Here is a 14,241-nt window from a genome sequence, read left to right as displayed (position 1 = left end):
AGCCTAAATAACTAGTACAAGCTAGTGAAGTTACGGTCATAGCAGGAGAATTTACAACCTCCAATTTAGTAAAGCAGCATAATCCCCAACAGCATTCTATAAACATTTAGACCCGTATGCCCACAGATAAGTGTAGTCTTCGCCCTGCATCAAGGAAACTTTTTGCAACAGATGGAGACACTACAGAAAACCACAACAAATTAAAACCACAACATACTGATACCCTGACTCAAAAAAGGTTTTGAGAGATGTTACCATAAATGAGCTAACATATCTCATATATTAGTATTTAACACCTATAGTGAGTGTTTATATGAGTGCCCTGCATACTGTGTATTATCCAAGATTTGAAACAGGAAAGCCACATGTATGCATGTGTGCTTGATACCCCGAGAACTCAAAAGAGATCTGAAGATTCAAACAGCCACGTCCCCACCTAGATGCTACCCTCTGGCTCTGCCGATAGCTCCTTCTGCCCGGTCCACTTGTGTCCATCCACCGTGTGAGCCTCAGCTGTGACTGCCAAAGCTACCTGCCAAGTTAGGAGTCCCAGCAGTTCAAGAAGGGTGGGTAATGTGTTGAGTAGATCAGGGAGCAACAAAGCCTCCTTCTTGGCCTCTGTCTCTGGTATACTCCCTCATCCTGTCCTGGATCCTGTCTGTCCACACCAGACCAATCACAGAGGGAGAACCTGCAGGCAACCCTAAAGCAGCATCCAGTCAGGGTTTTTCAGCATCGAGTTGACAAGCCAGAGTCCACTTCATGTTTTTTTCTCCTTCCCCAACCCCAAGTAAAATACTGTGAAATGAGAGTGAAATGGACTCTTCAACAGTGAGATATAAACTTCAGCTTAATGAACTTTACTGGCAGTGAGAGTTTAAATCAAATGATGTTATTTCAGAAATTAGAAGGTTAGTGCACCAATAATTCTGAAAGGACACGCCTGGCCAGTTCTTCCCAGGGCTGCCAGCCTTTTCCATAAGCAAATAAATCGTTGCAAGTATTCATGTTCTTTTTCTCTTTCCAGGGAACTGACAGAGCTTATTGATCTTTCTCGATTTAAAAAATTAAAATATTTATGGCTCCATCATAATAAGGTAATGTTACCTTTTATCTTTACTAAAATGTCTTACTTTCATGTTTTAATGGAGATAACATTTAGAATATTAAGTATTATTTGCGAAGCTTCAAATAAGAAGCACACAAACATATGTTATACATATATACATATATATGATATCTCTGTACCATATGTGTGTATGTGTGTACACCATGTATGCACCATGTCGATGGCACAGAGATATCAGGAATCTATCACCTGTATGAACATCTGGTATATTGAATAAAACAATGTGTGAGGTTCTCTCAGGCTACGTTTTATTTCCGCCTCCTAAGTTTTATGAAAGAAAGCTTGGACAGTCACACCACTCCTCTCCTAAGAATACAAAATTGGATGGTCCATTTAGACAATGTTTTAGACATAGTTCCTAAGTGAAAATATTTGTCATATATTATTCTTCCTTTACAAATGAAAGACAGACAGGCATGGACACACACACACACACACACCCTGCCTTGGTGAGATGAAATTTACATCGCTGAGGAATTTATTGCCATCTCATTCCAAAACATTGTACTGGGAATGGCATGACCATGAATGGTCATCTGCAGTCACCCACTTTCCTCCCTCCTCACCACCACTAGTCTTCTGCAGGTTTGGTATGGTGGCAAGTGTCTCAGCCATATGTGCAGCCAGGTTTGGTATGGACTGGGGTGTGGAGTGGAGAGGGAAGACAGGGAGAAACTTTGTTTTGTATCCACCAACTCTCTCAGGTTTTCAAGGCTGGCTCTTGACTCTCTGGGTCATCTGGAAGCTTCCCTGCTATGTCCCTTGTGACGTTTTCCATCCACCATGACCCTCGGTCTCCTGTGGTAAGGGCCTGGCTGCCAGCCTATGGTGCTAATAAGGGTGAGGAGAACATTAGGAGGCGGGGCCTGGTGGAAGTCCCCTCATGTCGATGAGGATCTGTTGGGACCATAGCCTCTTTCTGTCTCTCAGCTTCCTGGCAATCGTGAGAAGTCTCATCGGCCACGTGCTCCTTTTGCAATGTTCTGACTCCCTGTCAGCCAAATTTCAGCCAGACTGAAAACACAATGAAAGCTCTGAAACTCGGGAGCCAAAATAAATTCTTGCTCCAGATCGATTTAGATATGGCAGCCAAAATCTACACTCTCTAATACCAGTCTGCATATTGGTTGTAGAGCAGTTCTCCTCTTGTTATTCCTGACCCTACCTTTATCCAAATGCTACTTGTATCTGAGGCCTCTGGACCATGGCATTGTTTGCTTCGGTCGCCCGTGGTGAAGTGTGTCAGGTCTGCATTCTTTTATTAATATTGCATTTACACACTTTTTATTAGCGTATGTTACCTGCACAAAATTATTATTCATCCTTACACATGCATTGAACATATCACATCCCGTTGTCCTCTCCAAGCCTGCTTCTCTCTGGGTTCTGCTCCTCATCCCAAACAGTTGTCCTTATGCTCCCTGTCTTGCTTTTTGAATCTGTAACCCAAACATATAAGAAAAATCAGGTACTGTTTAGTCAAATTTTCTGGCTTATTTCATTTAACACACGATGTATTTTTCTATTCTTTTTTTTTTTTGAAACAGCATGATCTTGTTCATCCTATGATGGTTTAATATACCACTTAATACACTGAATAGTTAATATGATAATTACCATAAATGTTATAATAATACACATTAATAGTAATAATAATATACACATTTTACTTACCATTTATCTGTTGTGAATAGTGTCAAGGTAAGCATGAGTATATAAGTATATCTGTTGTTTTTGTATTTTTTATTAATATAATGGAACTGTGTGGCTGACTGGCTCACTTTATTTTACCATTTATTATTAGATTATTTGTTCCTTTGGTGTTCTTTTCAGTTTTTGTATTTTCTGTATTAGTTCTCTGTTGAATAGCTGGCATGCCAGTCTGTCTCTTGGCTCTGTAATTGTTTTTTGTTTGTTTGTTTGTTTACTTTGCAGAGCCTTTCTTATTTCACATAATCCTATTTGTAAATGCTTGCTAATATTTCTGGAGCTATTAGAGTCCCATTCAGTAAATTGTGTAAACATGTGCCCCGGTCTTAAAATACATTCCCGGTGTTTTCTTCTAGTCACCTAGGGATTTTACGTTAAGAACTCTGACCAGATCAGCTTTTTACATATGCTCTCACACTCAATTCCCTCCTCCCCCCCGGATGTGTACATCTTTTGTGCTTTAGTCAAAGCAAAAGGATGCCAGCGAGTCCAGTTGTTAGTGAGATGAATTTTGCTTCTTCAGGAAGAATCAGGCACCAAGCCACCGTGTCCCCAGCTTCGGGGGCCCGTTCTCCAGTTTAGAACCACGGTCTGCAAAGCTTCCCTTCCAGGCTGTGGGTTTCAAGTGCCGCCCATCCTGGCCTGTAAGTCACAGCCTCAGGAAGGGGCTCCCAGCTCTTCCCCAGCAAAAAAACACTGGCACTCAAGCCCAGGCTGTAAGTACAGTTCACTGGCTAGAAGATGGCTTTCAGCATTCACTGTGCCTTTCCAACAGCCTGGGTTTTGTTCAGCATCGATAACTCATCCTCAGCATTTTGCAATTAGACTTCCAAACACCAGCACTCAGAGGATAACAATCTTTTCCTAAGAGCGAGTTGCCTTTATGCAGAAGAATATACTCACCACACTGAATTTTTAAACATCTATATTTATGAAAACATTTCAGTATGTCATTGCAATTTTTTTTTATCCAACTGAGTAGAAATGGAAAATGAAATTGCTTTCAGTATTAACTGTAAGCATCAGTCTGTCTCTTAATCTTGAAGTAATTTCTACAGAGAAAGAAAATACAAATACCTTCAAGGCTCAGGCAACTAACAACTGAAATGGAAAGTACACATGCCACTTAAGGGTATTAGAGTTCAAAACACTTCTGAACACCCTGCCAGAAATTACCCCGGGTCATACCAGCGACTTCTGATTAAAAACAAGATGGAAACCATCAGACCAGGCAAGATTGACTCATCTTAGTTTTCGGTGCAGTGGTCACTTTTGAAAGGAATAACATGTGCTATTGTTGCATCATGTCCACGTGAAGAGGCGTGATTAGGGGAGCTTGGCTTTTGGTGAGTGGGGATTGCCCGACCTCAGCTACCCACTGACTCCCCACACAGTTGGCCTACAGAGGGATTGTGCAGAGAGCAAGGGGCCTCATGCCTATCAACCCTGAATCCTTTCTTTTGAAGAGAGTGCAGTGGGGAGGGATGGAAGGAGACACAGCGTTCTGTTCTCTTGACTTTTTCTTACGTGCAACAGACTGTGTATTTTATAAAGCCCTCACTTGCTTTGTCTTGAAAGAACACTCTTCCGTAGCTTGTAATGGAAAGGTGACTGCACCTGGCCCTTAAGTGCTCCTGGAATGGGCAAATGAGCTAAGCCAACATGAATTTTTCTATTGGTGGATGACTGACTGGGTAAGCATAGTGCGGACATTTTGGATATACCGCTCAGATTTGTTCGTAATCACTTTGTATATATGTATTTATCCATTTGGAAACACCTTACCTTTCTCCATGCTGAATATAAGAGCTATTAATGGACAAAATTAACTGTATGACTCCCACATAACTTGTGCACTTATGATGACTCTCTCTTACCTCAGGGCAGCATTAATTATATCACTTAATCGACTTTGTTGAAAGTCTTATATTTTGCCAAATGTTTGTAACATAGAAAGAAAATCAACACAAATAACCAGCATAAACCTCACTGTGTGGCTGTGAAATCCAAGGATATGAACAGTATATACCCAGTTTTGACTTTTTGATTTTTTTCAATTTTATTTTACATATATGTATGTGTCTTTTGTCGACATTTACGTGGGTGTACCACATGCATGCAGTGCCTGCAGAGACCAGAAGAGGGCACTAGACCCTCTGGAACTGGGGTTAACAGAAGTTGTGAGCCACCATGTTAGGAGCTGGGAATCAAATCCACGTCCTCTGGGAGAGGAGCCAATGCTTTTAACTGTGGAGCCACGGCCCTTGGATTGTGATTTTTAAAGAAAGAACTTCAATTTATCATAAAAATTTGAGTAATTTGCAAATAGGAAGGGGAAACATGTAATGGAAAATCTACTTGATTAAATACAATTATTTCTGAAAATTTTCAAGTTTAGTTTGTAGAGATTAAGTTTGTATGCTTGTTTTTGTTTTAGTGGCGTGGGTTCAAGACAGGGTTTCTCTTTGCAGCCTTGGTTGTCCTAGACTCACTTCGTACGTAGTCCAGGTTGGCCTCAAACTCACAGAGATCTGCCTGCCTCTGCCTGCCTGAACGCTAGGATCATAGGCATGTACCACTGGACCCCACCAAGTTTAAGCTAGTACAAAGTTTCGTTTTGATTTATTAGGCAGAAACACCACAGAAGTGAACTTAAAAATAGAGGGTGAATATTAGTTTTTAATTTATTTCCCATTCCTCCGTGTTATATTACTAAAATTCTCCCATGCAAAATGCAAATTTAAATTGCTGTAAGATTCCATCCCACTCCAGCAAGAATGGCTGTCACTAGGGAAACAAATGACAACAGATGCTAGTGAGGATGTTGAGAAAGAGAAACTCATACCCTGCTAAGTGAGAATGGAAATCAGTGTGAAATGTCGACAAACAAAACAAAAATTGAATTTCCAGATGACCCGGATGTACTTCTCCAGTGTATGCACCCCACGGAGCATAAGTCAGCATACTACAGAGACACGTGTACATCCGTGTTCCTTGCTGCTCTAGTCACAATAGCCAGGAAGTGGAGTCCATTCAATGTCCGTCAACCAATTAATGGATAAAGAATGTGCTACATAAGCAGAATGGAATTTTACACAGCCATGAAGAAAAATGAAACCATGACATTTATGCGGAACTGAAAATCAATATATGAAACGACATAAGCTAGGTTCAGAAAGAAATACTACACGTTTTCACTAACCTACAGAATTTGGGTTTGTGGAGAAGGGCATGCTTTTAAAGATCACAATAGGAAAAAAAAGAGTTGTTAAGAAAATTGGGAAACAAAAAGTAATGGAATACGCATGACAGGAAAGCAAAAATGGGGACTAACCTGGAGAAAAGCCGGGGAGCAGCTAGAGTGGAAGAGGAAGGAAGGGGAAGGCTGTAAGGCAAGGGAATGAATTAAAACAATGTGTCTTAGCGATGGTCACTAGCGCTGTGATGGAACACCATGACCAAAGCAACTTGGGAGGAATGGGTTCTTTCAGCTTACATGTGCACATCACAGCTCACCATCAAAGGAAGTCAAGGACAGGAATCAAGCAGAGGAGGAGCCTGGAGGCAGGAGCTGATGCAGAGGCCATGGAGGAGTGCTGCTTACTGACTTTCTCATCATGACTTGCTAAGCCTGCTTTCTTACAAAACCCAGGACCATGATCCCAGGAATGACACCACCCACAGTGGGCTGGGCACCACCCCATCAATTAGTAATCACTAAGAAAACATCTTACAACAGGATCTTAGGAAGATATTTTCTCAATTGAGGTCTCTCCTTCCAGATAACTCCAGATTCTGTCAAGTTGACATAAAACTAACCAGCACAGTATAACAACACATATGTATGAAGATAACCTGATGAAACCTTTTACTTTTCATGCTGACTTAAAAATAATTTAAATAAATAAATAAAACACCTGAAACCCCAGCACCTGGGGAGGCAGAGGCAGGTAGGTCTCTGTGAGTTCGAGGCCAGCCTGGTCTACAAAGTGAGTCCAGTACAGCCCAGGCCACATAGAGAAACCCTGTCTCGAAGCAAATGAAATTAATTAATTAATTAATTAATTAAAATTTAAAAGGAATCCTCTCTGACTAATACTTAAAATTCTATTTTAAGAAATATGGTATTTCAATATTAAACATAAATAACTTAAACAATTAATATACACACAAATGTAGAATTTCTGAGACTGTCCCAGCATTGTTGAATCCCTGGTCTGGGGGTGCCTTTGCTCCGAGTTTCTCAGCCGTGATGCTACTGACTTTCTGAACTTGGTTCTTGATGGTGAGAGTTGGCCATTTTAAGATATTTTGCAGTACCCATGGGTTTCTAGAACATTCCCTGACAAGAGTCACAACCAAAACGGTTTCCACATTATCAGTTACTCCTTGGGCCAGGGAAGGAATTGCTGTGCCCACCCCAATCACTAAGAACCACTCAATATGACAAAAAGCACAAACAAACAAGTGGAAACCTAAGTGCAAACAAGTCACCCTTCTGCTCAAAACCCAGATGTCTTCTTGCGACTTTCAGTACCTGACAGAGGCCCCAGCTATTGCTCGGCCCCGCAGCTCTGTTCCCGCCATCCCACCCACCATGCTGTCTTTCTCCGTCTAGCCCTGGTTCCTCCCAAGTGCAGCTCCTACACACTCGCCCACTCTGTCTCCTTCACAGAGCCTTTTCAAGCATCTCTCCCTGGAAGCCAGCTCTCCCGAGGTATTGTCCAGGGCCTCTCCATCTGCAGGCCTTTCCCACAGCATTTATCCACTTACACCATAATGGGCAATTTACTTATGTGTGTGCGTTTTATTTTTATTCAATCTTCCTCTTCAACTACAACAAAGCCAGGAACCCATTGGGAGGAATGGGTTTTTGTCTGTTTTTCCTCGCTGCTGTGCCAACAGACTTCAGCAGCCTTGCACTGCCTATTTAATGGAAGGATGAGTAAATGAAAACCCTAGAATTTTCTCATAAATACAAAAATTCCAATTTGTCAGTGAATCACAGATGGCAAGTACTTGGTCATCAATTATAGACTTGAGGAAAGCAAGGGATATTTTCCTCAGCATTTTGGTTCTGTTAATTTGATGTGCTAGTTCCTATTTATTAGACACCACAGTAGAACTTTTCTTCATGTAGTCCCCAATTTAAGTAATAGAAAAGACAGAAGTATTGTCCTCCTGATAGAAGCAGAAAAGTATTTGTTGAACAGACATTGGGTAGATACTATGAGGTTTAAAAATAAAGTTGAGAAAATTCCCAGGATCAAATGCAACCTTAGTAAAAAACTAAAAACCATATTGTAGAATGAGTGTCCACTAGCAGAGCAGCGGGAGCCCACGCTTGTCCTGTGGGTGTCAGCAGCACCAGCCGCTGTGGAAAGATTCTCGACACTGACATCACATCACGCTCACTGCTATGCACAACCCTGTCTCTTCTCTGCTGCCAAAAGGATGCCGTGGGTGTTTTGCCTTGCTGTGTCCAGACTGAGGTACAGGGCAGGTAGGCTGTGATGGCTTGGTCTGGATGCTGCACATGTCTACCTGGGAAAAGGCTGGGAAAGCAAACGCTTTGTCTGACGGAAAGCAAGCTCTAATTTCTACTAGGAATCACTGAGGAGGTCTTTGGAGTTAGAGAGAAGAGGTTCAACTTCTGAGAAATGATGGTATCTCTCAAGTTTTACTCGTTAATGTTTAGACACACACATACACACACTAAAGGAACAGAAATGAAAGAAATGATGATTCCCGACCGAATAGCCTGGAAAGAGTAGTTAGCGAACAGCTGTTGAACCGAAGGCTCCTTAGACAGCTCGCGCAACGTGCTGTGTTCTTGCCTGCTTCAACGTTCCTCACGACGAAGAAATGTTATGGGATAGGTGAAGCACTAGTGCAAAACGCTCGCAGACGCAGCAACAGAATAAATAAGACTCAGCCTTCTACCCCTCTGCATTTTTTTTTTCAAATTTTAATAGCACTGTGCACTCACATAACAAAAATTTACAGAATTCGGTAGTTCTGTGCAGTAGCAAGGGGAGCAGTAGCTCACCCATCTGCTGCCCTCCGACGCCTTTCTGTTCGCACTGGCACTTCACTGCTTACCTAGCATTTCTGCCAGCGCTGCTGCAAAGCCCTGGTCGGTGCTGCTGTTTCTTGATTTTGCTCTTCTGCACAACAGTTGTTCTGTTTCCACTAAGGAGCATGAGAGTTTAGTTCCTTCTCCTCTCGCTCCCACTTGTACCACACACATACATACTTTCCATTTCCCAGTCCCCTGATGTGGTCCTAGTGTAATTTCAGTTAAATCAATATTCGCTTATTACATTGTTAGGACAGAGTGTGCTTTTCAGAGCTAGGCATGCACTAGACTCCCGCTTTCCTTTATTGTACTCCTGGTTCCCTGGAGCTCTGGTTTGTTTGATTTTCCCCCAAGGAGGGAATCCTGTCTCCTGGATTCATATGTAGAAGCCATGATCCCTGGTCCTGCTTTGGAGATAGGGTGTTTAGAAGTAATTAAGTTAGATGGGGTATTCAAGGTGGGCCCCGATCCAATATGCTTGCAGTTTTATAAAAGAGAAGATTATGGCTCACAAAGAGATACTATTATGCACTGGGTGAGCTCCAGTGGGGACAGGGAAAAGGTGGCCCCTACAAGCCCGGAGAGGTCTCAGAACTACACCCAACTCCCACCAGCACCTCGGCCCCAGGCTTCCAGCCTCTACAACTGTGAAGATTTTATTTCTTTTTTTCGGACAAACATTCCATAATGTCCTCTAGCAAACTAATGTGCTCTTAAGACCCTAGCACTACTTACTCAACCCCAACTTTTGTCAATGAACAGACCTGCATGCATTCAGCTCCTTCCTTCGCCCAGGCTGTGTGGGTGTGCTGCAGGCTGCCTGTCCTGGGTGTCTATGTACAGCTCCTGCCCCCTTCACCACCAGCTTAGGGAAATCTAAGATCTCCTATCTCCTGTAATGCACATCTTTCTATCCCCTTCCCCCCCCACCCCCCCATATACCTGGATACGGCTTTGCAGGTCATGCGTGTTTTCTTATGGTGAATGCCCAGAGTTTGGAATATTTCACCAGCAGAATTCTGGGTTCCTGTTAAGATGTCCCTTTGTTGTTTTCTTATTTTCCAATGTATCCCCTGAAAAGTTTGAAGCCGTATGAGTCCTGACGTGGGAAGGGGAGAGTGGAGGTAATGCGCATGTGCGCTCGTGCACATGGCTGAAAAGATCTGGCCACCCATACTCTTCTTCAACTGTTCTGACATTTCACGATGATGTGTGTTGACAAGTGTGGCGACTGGCTTTGATTTTCAATCTGACACAGCTGGACTCACCTGGGAAGGCTGGCCCGCACCTAGGTCTGTGAGGGCTGTACCGCCCATGTTGACTGTCATGAAGACTCGGTCCACTGTAGCAGCTCCAGTCCCCGGGCGTGGCCTCCGCAAGGTATACCGACGGAGCAGAACACCAAGTATGCACACGCTCCTTTCTCTCTGCGCTTACCCATGCAGGTGATGGGAATAACTGTTTTAATTTCCTGGGCCTCCACTTCCCTGCCACCATGGGATACAATAACCTCTCTCTCCCTTAGGTCGCTGGCTGTCAGGGGGCAGCAGGAAGAAAGCTATGGAAGCGTGAACCCATTTTTATCTGTTGTGTTGAATCGGAGGATATTTTAATCCCAAAACCTCTGGTCTTTTGATTTGGGGAAATTTTTCTTAAGTATTTTCATTTCTTCCCCTTCTGGGTATATCTTTCTCTTTCTGGAATGTACACATATATAAATGAAGACAAGTAGACACATAAACATATACACACAAACACACACATGGATACATACATATGAATACACATTCAGCATACACACACGCAGCTGCTGAACTGTGGTCGGCATGCTTGCATTTTCCTCTCATTCTTCACTTTATTCTTCTTCCTACAGCCCTTCATCTTTCTTTCCCCAGCTCGCAAATCTTTAAAGGCTGCTTTTACATCTTGAATTTTCAAGGGCTCTTTTTATAGAAATGTTTATTTATTTTCTTATTCATATTTTTTTTATTTTTTTAAAACAAGTCTCCTATAATAATAACTCAGTACCATTACATACCTAATTTTTTGTGGTGCTGGGTTCAAACTTAGTGTTTTCTGCATGTAAAGCAAATGCTCTACTCATTGTACTATACCCCTAAATATTTATTTTATATATACCTTCTTATATGTAATCCAGAAAATTATGTATTTATATAACGTACTTTATGTAAAAGATCGTTACATGATTATATACTGTACATTTTAATATTTTTAGGATTCATTTTAATTTTATGGGTGTATATCTATGTATACAAATGTGCAGGTGCTGGCTGAGGCCAGAAGAGATGGAGATAGAGGTAGCTGTGAGCTGTTAGATACGGGTGCTCAGAACCAAACTGCAGTCTTCTGCAAGAGCAGCAAGTGATTTTAACCTGTGACATCTCTCTAGCCCAGATTTCTAACGATTTTATGAAGATATAACTGATCCACAAATAACTGCATACCTTTAAAATGTATAGCTGGTGGTGGTGGTGGTGGCACACGCCTTTAATCCCAGTGCTTGGGAAGCAGACTCAAACGTTTCTCTGTGGGTTCCAGACCAGCTTGGTCTACAGAGAGCTACAGGACAGCCAGGGCTACACAGAGAAACACTGTCTTAAAAAAAAGTACATTTAAAATGGACAACTGAGTAACTTTCAACAAATACATGAAAGAAATTCATGAAACCATTGCCACAAGCCAGGTTACCTTGCTCAAGAAGCCGCCTTGAGCTCCTGTGGGTTGTGCTTACTTGTCTTGGGCAAAGGATACTTAATATGAAATTTACCTCCTTAGAAGATATTTAAATGTACAGTAGAGTTCTAGAATTTACTTATGTCTTATAACTTAAACACATCGATCAGTGACTTCCTGTTTCCCTTGCTCCAGGCTACAGCAATCATCTCTGTCTACTTTCTGCTTCTGGGATTTTGGCTATTTAGACACTTCATGAGTAAAGTGTTACTGCCTCTGTCCTTTCAGGATTGTCTTATTTCACTTAGCATGGTATCTTCCATGTTCAGACGTGTCACACTGTAGGATTTCTGTATATTCGAAGACTTATATTCCACTAATGTTGCATTGTGTGTAAGCTGCAGCTTTTCTTTAATCCCTTTCTTTCCCTGTCCGAGGACATTTGGGTTGTTTCTCACCTCAGGGCTATTTTGAATAATTCAGCAGTGAATGTGGGAGTGCAGGTTAATGCTTCAACATACTGATCTCCTTCCTTTGGATACACATTGAGAAGGGGGTAGGGGAAGCCTATAAGAACAGGCTGGAGATGGCTGAGATGGCTGTGCCAGCCTGCAATGGATCTGTGCAGAGGAGGTGGCCTGGGGGGACATTTGGAAATGGTGGCCACCTTGATGGCCTCAAAAGCCTGGCCCCGCCCATCCCTGGTGTGCCAGCACTCCTGTAGTTGTCATGTAGGTGTGCTCAGCCAAAAGTGGCTTTCATTCTAGGTCCTTGCTCTCCCCAACCCCCACCGCCCCCGCCCCCACCCCCATGTTCCTGAGCTGATGGCTGCCTGCAATTGAGGAGGGCCAGTGGGGAACAGGGTGCCTCCTGTAGTAGCGCTCCATTGGCCCCTCAGCGACGCTTCCTCGCTCACCTCGCTCACGTTCAGTCCAGCTGCTCATGTGTTAGTTTTTTGTTCCTAATATGTTCTACATATTAACCCTTCATCGGATTTGTGATTTTCAGATGTCCTCTCCCGTACTGTGGGCGGTTTGTTCATGTTGTTCATTGTTTCTTTTGCTGTAGTGGAGCATTCTAATGTGCTGCATTTGTCTGTTTTTCCTCTTGTTCCCTGTACCTTGAAATTATAACCAAAGATCCGACTCTTGGGATCAGTGAAAGTGGCTGTTTCCATGTTTTCTTTTAGTAATTTTATTTTCAGATCTTAAAAGTATATCTTTATTTTGATAGGATATTTGTATATGGTTTGAGATGAGTTATTCAGTCCCATTCTTTCACAGGTATGCAGCCAGTTTTTCCAAAAACATTTATTAAAGGGACTACCCTTTGCCGGGGTGTATTTTTGGATTCATCTCAAAAATCAGCTGAGTGGCTGGAGAGATGGCCCAGCAGTTGACAGCACTGGCTTCTCTTCTCAATAGCCATGTGGCGGCTCATAACCTCCATAACTCCAGTTCCAAGGGATCTGATGTGCTCTTTAGGCCTCTGGGGCACTGCATGCAGGGGCGCACAGGCCTACATGCAGGCAAAACTACATACACACAAAATATAAATTAATTTTAAAATATTAATAGAAATAAATATACGAGTTTATTTCTGGGTTGTTTTAATTGTTCAGTGTTTCTCAGTTTATGTTGGTGACCGTTGCTTTATGTAGTGTTTTAAATTAAGGGGTACAATGTCTCACCTTTATCATTTTGTTTGAGAGATTTTGGCTATTTGGGGCCTTTTGATGGTACATTTCTCTTTTTCCTATCTTTAAAATCATCAATGGGAAATTAATAGAAATTGCATTGCTTTGGGTGGTGTGGACATTTTCACACGATTAATTCTCTTGTCATGTTTTCTTCAGTTTCCCATAAAAAGTTATTTTTGCCTCTTTGATTAAACTTATATATAACTATTTTACTATTTTTCCTACTTTGCGTACTATTATTTTCTTAATCTCCCTTTGGGATAGTTTCTTATTAGTATCCAGATGTTGATTTTGTCTTGTTTTCTTGTAGTGTTGGAGACTGAGCTCAGAGCCCTGTATATGCCAGGCAAATGTTCGACTACTGAGCCACATCTCCAGCCTTATTAGTACGTAGAAGTCTAACTAGCTTTGTGTGGTTATTTTGTATCCTATAACTTTGTTTAAACCCCTTGACCAGTCTTACCAGGTTTTTAAAACACTTTTGTCAGTATATATTAATTATACATAATGCTGGATTTCAATATGATGTCTTTGCACAGGTACGTAATGAATGATTTGAACAGGGGTTTGCTGCAGTTGGTCTTCAGTACTTCCACACTGAAGATCCTGTCATCGGCCTATAAAGATAATGTCATTTCTTCCTCTTCTATGAAGAGGCCTTCTGTTTTAGGACTTCTGTTAGTTTGTGGGAAGTGATAAGAACATGGGTCTTTCATACTTGAGAACAAGCTTTCAGCTTTTGATGTCTGGAGTTCATCATGTATGTAGTAAATCGAGGTTCATCCCGTGAAAATCCAATCTACTAAGAGTTTTGTGTGTATGTTTTTTAAAAACTTTCTATTGATTCTTTGTGAAGTTCACATCATGCTCTCTAGTCCCATTGTCTTAGTTGGGGCTTCTGTTGCTGTGAGGAGACACAGTGACCACGGC

General features: G+C 42.0%; 1 protein-coding gene across 1 annotated transcript in view; it reads left to right on the top strand.

Annotated features, from left to right (window-relative positions):
* Positions 1–14,241, top strand: part of Lrrc72 (leucine rich repeat containing 72) — a 44,882-nt gene that overhangs the window by 12,616 nt on the left and 18,025 nt on the right. The window contains exon 3 of the mRNA XM_060380203.1: positions 1,028–1,097. Within this exon, the coding sequence (XP_060236186.1) occupies positions 1,028–1,097 (70 nt within the window). The remainder of the gene's footprint in view (positions 1–1,027; positions 1,098–14,241) is intronic.

Source organism: Meriones unguiculatus, chromosome 1 (genome assembly GCF_030254825.1).
Source record: "Meriones unguiculatus strain TT.TT164.6M chromosome 1, Bangor_MerUng_6.1, whole genome shotgun sequence".
Lineage (NCBI taxonomy): Eukaryota > Metazoa > Chordata > Mammalia > Rodentia > Muridae > Meriones > Meriones unguiculatus.
This window is presented reverse-complemented; position numbering and strand designations above follow the sequence as displayed.